This window comes from Penaeus vannamei, chromosome 34 (genome assembly GCF_042767895.1).
Source record: "Penaeus vannamei isolate JL-2024 chromosome 34, ASM4276789v1, whole genome shotgun sequence".
Lineage (NCBI taxonomy): Eukaryota > Metazoa > Arthropoda > Malacostraca > Decapoda > Penaeidae > Penaeus > Penaeus vannamei.
The window spans coordinates 19,993,965-20,001,464 of NC_091582.1; the positions used below are offsets into that span (position 1 = coordinate 19,993,965).

General features: G+C 48.4%; 1 protein-coding gene across 5 annotated transcripts in view; it reads left to right on the plus strand.

Annotated features, from left to right (window-relative positions):
• The window catches only part of LOC113813145 (longitudinals lacking protein, isoforms A/B/D/L), a 40,264-nt gene that overhangs the window by 8,261 nt on the left and 24,503 nt on the right, over positions 1 to 7,500 (plus strand). For all 5 annotated transcript variants that reach the window (XM_070113343.1, XM_070113341.1, XM_070113339.1 and 2 more), the window contains exons 2-4: positions 4,461 to 4,641; positions 4,798 to 5,863; positions 6,152 to 6,226. In XM_070113343.1, the coding sequence (XP_069969444.1) occupies positions 4,461 to 4,641; positions 4,798 to 5,863; positions 6,152 to 6,226 (1,322 nt within the window). The remainder of the gene's footprint in view (positions 1 to 4,460; positions 4,642 to 4,797; positions 5,864 to 6,151; positions 6,227 to 7,500) is intronic.

A 7,500-nucleotide genomic window follows, 5' to 3' on the forward strand; every position in this document is an offset into this window, starting at 1 on the left:
GCGGATGGTGTTGCTTTTTGACCCCTGGGCGCTGCTCGACCTTATCTTGTCTCGGATATGGCTTTTGATACCGTGTGCTCTCTCACCCCCGACTCTCCTATCCCCTACACCTTTCCCTGCTGCTGTTACACCTTTCCATTCTGCTGTCCTTCGTGTCTTCCCCTGTTGCTGTTACACCTTTCCATTCTGCTGTCCTTCGTGTCTTCCCCTGCTGCTGTTACACCTTTCCATTCTGCTGTCCTTCGTGTCTTCCCCTGCTGCTGTTACACCTTTCCATTCTGCTGTCCCTCGTGTCTTCCCCTGCTGCTGTCCCCTACACCTTTCCCTGCTGCTGTTACACCTTCCCCTGCTCTGCCTCCTGCACCCTTTTCCCTCGCAGTCCCTAGAGCCTTTCCCTGCTGACGTCCTGCACACCCTTTTCTCCTGCTGTCCCCTGCACTTTGTCCTCCTACTGTTCCCTACACATTTCCTGCTACTGCCCCTTGCACCTTTTTTCTAGCGCTGTTCCCCCAACGCCTTAACCTATACTCCTGTTCGCACATTTTCCCTTCTGTTGACCCTGTTCATTATCATTTATGGCTTTGTCCCGTGTTTCAGTTTTTTGTTTTGAGGGAGAGGGATGGAAGAGAGAGAGAGAGAGAGGGAGGGAGGGTTGGAAAGGGAGGGAGGGAGCGAGAGAGTGAGTTGGAAATGGAGGGAGGAATGGTGGCATGGCTGAAGGAAAGCATTAAAGAGAAGAGGTCGAGCTTGTGTCACCTTGCTGCCACGGCGCTCCTCACCGCAGCACTCAACACCAGCGCGTTCTCTCGCCACTCCGCCCCGACTCCACAGGCCCCTCTGCCGCCACACCATCAGTATCATGTAACCCTTTTCTCACCATAAAGCTATACTGATTAGATTGCCTTCACCACGACCGGCCGACGATGAGGGGGAGGGGGAGGAGGGGGGTAGGGAAGAACGCACGGCTAACGAGGTGGGAGAAAGGAGAGCGAGGCTGAAAAATCGAGGAGAGGTTTATCGCCCGAAGCCTCCGAGTGTTGCGCAGTTCTACCTACGGAGATCCACGCGGAGGTAATCCTCGGCGCAGATTATGCCGAAGTTTCGCCTTCTCGTCAGATTTCCCCCTTTGCGGGGTCTCTGTCGGCGAGCAGATTCGTCGGAATGGGACTCTTCCGAAACGTTTCCCTCGGAGATGTTGCGGCAATGGGGATGACGCCGCGCCGGAGATTGCCTGCTCGGGTGCGGGAAGGTTGAGAAACTCTGCGGGATCTGCGCTCCTGTTTTCGTTTAATATTCCGGACGATGGGAAAAAAACAAGAAGCATTTTGACTCCGGTTCTGTGATCTTTTTGGGATGTACATTTATTCTTGAAAAACTGCCTTGCTCCCCGAAGGACGCTTCTTGTCTCGGCGACCATTGTCTACCAGATTTCAGCCTTTCCGCCAGACATTTCAGTGGAAGTTCTCAGGCGGGCAGTGTTCGCACACGTGGCCTCGGCCTAGGCAGGATGTCGGAGGACTTATCCTAACCCGGAGAAGATTATTAGAAAGTGAGCGACATTCTCGTCCCTCAAAGAACGGCGTCCCTTGTCGCAGTTGACGAGAATCGAATCGCTTTTTGCCCCGCCTCAAATGTCAGTTGATTCTCGTGTGTTTTAGGCCCGTTACCCCAGCCCGCGCGCCGGTGCGGGGGCTACAGGGGAGCCTCGGGGAAGAAGACTCGAGTCGCCACGGGAGCGCTGTTCCCTGGGATCCCCCCCTCCTCCTCCCCCAGCCCTCGGATCTTCCTGCTTGCACGCGGGGGTCGAAGTGTCGCCAGATGAAGGGATTTCAAAATGCTCTTCCGAGATGCGCGTCGTTAAAATCTCTCCCGTGATGTTAGCTTCGGCTCCTCTAGTTTGTGCTGAAGTGCCCCCAGGGGATTTGACTTCGTTTTTTTTTATGTGCGAACGATAATCTGTTTATCAGGAGTGCTGGTACGGTACTGTGCCTTGCATACTGATCTGTCATCATTACAGGTAACACTTTTGGCTCTCTTGGTGTACCTGTAATAGTTTCCCGTTAGTTGATCGTTCAGAAAATATGATTTAAGTATCAACCGAGGAATCAATCGAGGATAACTAGAAGGAAAAACATAATGATTTCACTCCTTCCGAGGAAGTGCTGAGGTGAGGCACCTCTCAGGTTGAGTGCCGTTGCTTGTGCCAGGTGCTAGTGCCGTGCCGTGTGCTGGGGTCAGATCTCGGCAGAAGTTGGTCAGCTTTAATGTTGGTGACTTTAGACAGATCGCTGCCGCCTTCCGTTCGTGGCTTTCCCCGGATTGATGTATCTGCGAACGCCTCTGGTGACGTCATCGGGATTCTCCCAGAGTTGCTGGGAGTGACTCACTTGGTGTGGGGCTTGAGTCACAGCGAGGAGGGCCATTTCTTGCAATTTCAAGGAGAAAGCGGTGGGGCGGTGGGACACAGAAAGAGAGAGAGAGAGATGGAGAGGGGGAGGGAAGTATAGGAGTGAATTCTGCGCGCACGTGATCGCCTTGAGGTGTCCTGGTTTTGAAGAACAAGGTGTTGGCCACGTGATAAACGCTTGCTGGTTTCAACGCCCGCACCTGCAGTTTGTCTTGCGTTTTTATCTTCGGGGGGTGAAGAAAGTCCGCTCTTTCTCGCCCCCTCTCTCTTTCCCTCTCCCTCTCCTTCCCCTTCCCTCTCCCTCTCCCTCTCCTTCCCCTTCCCTCTCTCTCTCTTTCTTTCTTTCTCTCTCCTCCTCTCCCCCTTCTCCACTTTCCTTTCTCCTTTCCGAACTTCCCTTCCGTCCAGGCATAGTTTCACACAAAAAAGGCCTTTCTCCCTCTCTCTCCCCTCTTTCCGTTCCCCTCTCCCTCAGTCCTTTCCTCCTTGACATATTTTCACACAGGGGAAAATGATCAAAAAGAGAGAAGAAAAACGATGAAATATTCATCCTGCAGCCCTACTACCCATCTCATTACGTCATGTGCCTCTGCTGATTACGTCATCGCTTCTGCTGATTACGTCATCGCCTCTGCTAATTGCCATTACAAGCGGCGCATGATTGCCCTCGCCGCGTCCGCTCCCCTCGCTAATTGAGCCACTCTTAGGCGTTAATGACGGGACGCGGACCCAAGATGCGGTCGTCGCGGCGTCCGTCCGAGAATAAGATGGATGCGTACGCCCCCGAGAGCCCGCCCTGTGCGTACGCGGGAGGGCCTTGGCGGGCGTCAATACGTGTGCAGTATTGATAGTGTTGGAGGGGGGGAGAGGGAGGGGGGTAGGCGTGGCGGTGGAGGAGGAGGAGGAGGAGGAGGCGTGGCAGAAGGCGCATGCGCATGGGTTGTGTACTCTCACCAGGTACTTTCCCAACACGCCCACTGAGACATCCGACCGCCTGCCCGCCCGCCTCGGTTGCTCGCGCACTAACTTCTTGCATTAGTTCTTTTTTGTCTCTTCATTTTCAACTCTGTCCCTCTCTCCCTTTCTCTCTCTATCTCCCTTTTTTCTCTGTCTCTCTCTCTCCCTCCCTCCCACTCTCCCTCCCTCCCTCTCCCTCGCTCTCGTGTGTGCGAGGAGAGGGGCGGGGGGTGTCGATGGAGGAAGGATGGGAAAAGATGGTCCTCTCTTATCTCTGACTTTGTGGAGATTCTTTTTCCTTTTCCTTGATTTTTATTTCTTACTCGTCCTTCTGCATTTCCTTGTACTCAATCTCGGTGCGAGAGAATAGGTGTCCGTACGTGTAGATAAGTGTATGTATCTGAGAAGCCGATATTTTTATTCACATGAACTAATTCTCCCGAAAATGAGTTATTCATAGATGAGCACATGCAATTTCTTGAAGGACGAGGTATTTCTGCAATAACAAAACAATAGGCCTTTGTCTCGATGACAGCCCGGCCCGGAGTAGGCCTAAACCCGAAGCGGCATAATTTGCTGCGCATACACGGTCTGTGTGCAACTGTCCCTCGTAAATCCGCCAGATGTCTGAGGTGCGGGAGAGCCACCTGGCGTAAGCTGGATTGGTCTAGGGATATTTGGGGTGGTTACCGGATATTTGGGATGGTTGCCGGATATTTGGGATGGTTGCCGGATATTCGGGATGGTTGTCGGATATTTGGACTGAAGATGATTCATTTTTCGTTTTCTTTTCAATGGCATTAGTTGTAGCGGTCCTTGGTAGTAGGAGTTTTAGGTTAAGAAGGATATAAGAATATGGCCCACCCCGCGCACGTGCTAAGGCCCGCGGACCACCTTTCCTTTCCAGGCACTACCAGTCTCCTATTCCTACCCTCAATAACCAATCTTACAAGATCTTTTCCTGTGTTCATGTCCCCATTCATTCCTGCTCCTTCCATTTCCTATATATATATGTTCCCCCATACTCGTAATCATTTGCGAAATACGGTAAACGCATTTAGATTATTGTTAAAATACCGTTTTTCTCCATCCACAGAGGCAAGATGGTGGATCAGCAGCAATTCTGTCTGCGGTGGAACAACCACGGGTCGACCCTGGTGGCCGTGTTTGAGAACCTTCTGGCCAGCGAGTCCTTAGTGGACGTCACCCTTTTTGCAGAGGGAAAGCTCTTCAAAGCCCACAAAGTAGTCTTATCCGCGTGCTCGCCATACTTCCAGGTCAGTAAGGGTTATTTGACTATACTTATGTGCATTGATTAATTATTGTCGCTTTGATCAATTATTGTCACCCTCAAAGTGTTATGAGTTCCATACTGATAAGGTAGGTTACTTATTTTTCTTAACTAACTTGTGTCTTTTCCTTTTTTCTCACAGACGCTGTTTGCTCAAACTATAGATAAGCACCCAATTGTGATATTGAAGGATGTCAAACATGTCGAGCTCAAAGCCTTATTGGACTACATGTATCGCGGAGAAGTCAACGTGTCACAGGACCAGCTTGGACCGTTGATAAAGACTGCCGAGTCCCTGAAGATCAAGGGCCTCGCAGACGGTAGCAATAAGGCTGAGGGAGGGGACACCAGGGCCACGCACCCTGCCGGCCATGATGTCCCTAAGACCGAAAATTCCCTCGATAGCAAGTCTGGCCGCTCAAGCCTGGATGCCTTCCCCACGCCTCCAGTCTCTGTCCCCTCAGTGTTGTCTACGGTGCTGACCATGCCTCCAGCACTCAGTTTGGCTTCCTCAACTCTGGTTCCTCCTATAAAATTACCTAACTTAGCGACGACAACGGTAACGGACCCCACCCCCCGAGAAGACGGCGACTCGCCCCATACAAAGCGGAGAAAGAGAATGCGACGGAAGTCCGGAGAAGGCGGGGATAGCGGAGACAGCGATGGCAGGTCCTCAGGCTCACCAGGAGATGGCATCCATCTACCACGTATTCCAGCAACTATAACGCCCATTGCAGCTCTACATTCTAACCGTGACCAGCACCAGCAGCACAAAGAACGTGAGAGAGACCTCGAAAGGGAAAGGGAATGGGAACGGGAACGGGAGCGCGAACGTGAACAGGAAAGAGAACGAGAGCGAGAGAGGGAACGAGAAAGGGAACGAGAGCGAGAGAGGGACTCCCGAGAACCACTCAGAGTGAATAGTCCTTCGCCCGAAAACCTGGTAGGGTCGTCGAGAGGAGACAGCCACATTGATATCCCTCGGTCGTCCCCTGCCAGTCGTCCGGACTCCGACCCACGTTCGAGTAGCCCTAGTAAAGCCCTGTCACTCCTTGTACGACCAGACGAAAACAGCAGTGATGCAAACCACCAGTCGGACGATGAATACGAAGAGAGGAACCATGACCGTCCAAGCCATGACCAGATGCCTGATACGCCCGGGCCTTCCACCTCACGCCTCTTGACCGACGACGCTCCACACACACCAAGTGAGTTTTTGCGATTATATTTTTGATTTCCTTAGAGAGGGATTTCTGAGGAATGTTAGTACGTTATAGTTAACGATGGTAAAGCAATCGAGGCAAAACCAGAAAGATGCATTTCAAGAAATAACAATTGATCGAAAGGCATTGAACTCAATACACCTTCCGGTAAACATGTAATCCATCCGTCTAGAACTTCTAATTGTAGTTAAGGAACCATAATCCAATATTCAGATTAATGCAACGTCACTCATTTGTTGGTGTATCTAAAACCTAAGTATTTTCACTCCCTAGGTTATATGTGGCCGTACCCACCAGACACGTCAGCCAGCGATGATTCCTCTTTCCCTTCGCTAGAAAATAATCAAGGTAAAGTGACAGATGTGAAGGTTATCGTAGCCTTAGTGGACATGTTAAGATCATTTTTTTCTGTTCCTTATTTTTAAGCTATTTTGTTTATCACATTTGATATCTTAAATTTCAAAGAGGGACGTGAATACATTTGATGGTTTATTTTTTTCCTTTTCTTTTCTTTTTTTCTCATGATATAATTATTTGTAAAGGAAAAATTATTCTTTTTTTATTTTCTTGGTCCACTAAGGTTTCTGTTTGGTAGTAATGTAGTTAGCACTTGGCACAAAATTTATTTTGACTGATTTATATTGGCCATAATTGTTTAAGCACAGTAAATATTATTCTGTATCAAGACATTTCTATCATACTGTTTTCTCTCTCTTTTTTTTTCTTTTTTTTTTCAATTATTTACTCCACACTCATGATATCCATGTGTTTTTCCTTGATTTAAGAAAATATATTTGATTTTTTGTTTCCACTATCTTCATGGTTATTTTTTGTCAGTTGACTCACGCACAGGTCTCAAATTTGCTTCACTTGATAGAGATATTCCGTGCCAATGTAGTGTAGTGATGATGTAGCCTTGTAGAGACTAGCTGAAGGTGGAGAGTAGCCACATGTAACACACTTATTGGGCAGTCCCATACATTTCTTAGAGGTAATAGTCAACCTTAGTGGGTTCAGGGTGATGGTGTTGTACTGCTCAGTTCTCAGGGCTCGGCAACTGCCAGCGTTTTGTCACCTGAGGACGTGTCAGTGTATATATACACTTTAAAATTATTATTATTAGTTTGAAGATGCTAGTTTGTACAGCAAGAAATTGCTGTTCTGATTGTAGAATTTCTTTTTATTGTTTTTTTTATTGTTATAATAATTTTCTTTTCTCTCAAGACCTAGATGTTTGTGCATTCTCTGAATATATAAGCATGACTAGGTCTTCATTCATTTTTGTTTATTTATTTTTTCCTCTCAGTATTATGATTTCTCAGATAGCTCAAGCAGGAACACACCGTGTACTCGGCCCATTTTTTTTCTTTATTGCTATCAACATAATTCCATATTTGTTTTGGTTTACAGTTATAGCTTCCTCTTTGCCTTTCTTTTTTTCAATGATTTTTTTTTTTTCTTCTTCTTTCTTTTTTCTCATTCTTCTTTAAAGGCCCAATAGGTGTGTTAGACTTTCCTTACAAGCCCAAGGTGGTCATTGTTTGTATACTCCCCAAAGTCCCCATGTTGTTGTTATCTGCTCCGTCAGAACTTTGGTTGTCGTACGTTTTGGTTCTTACAAT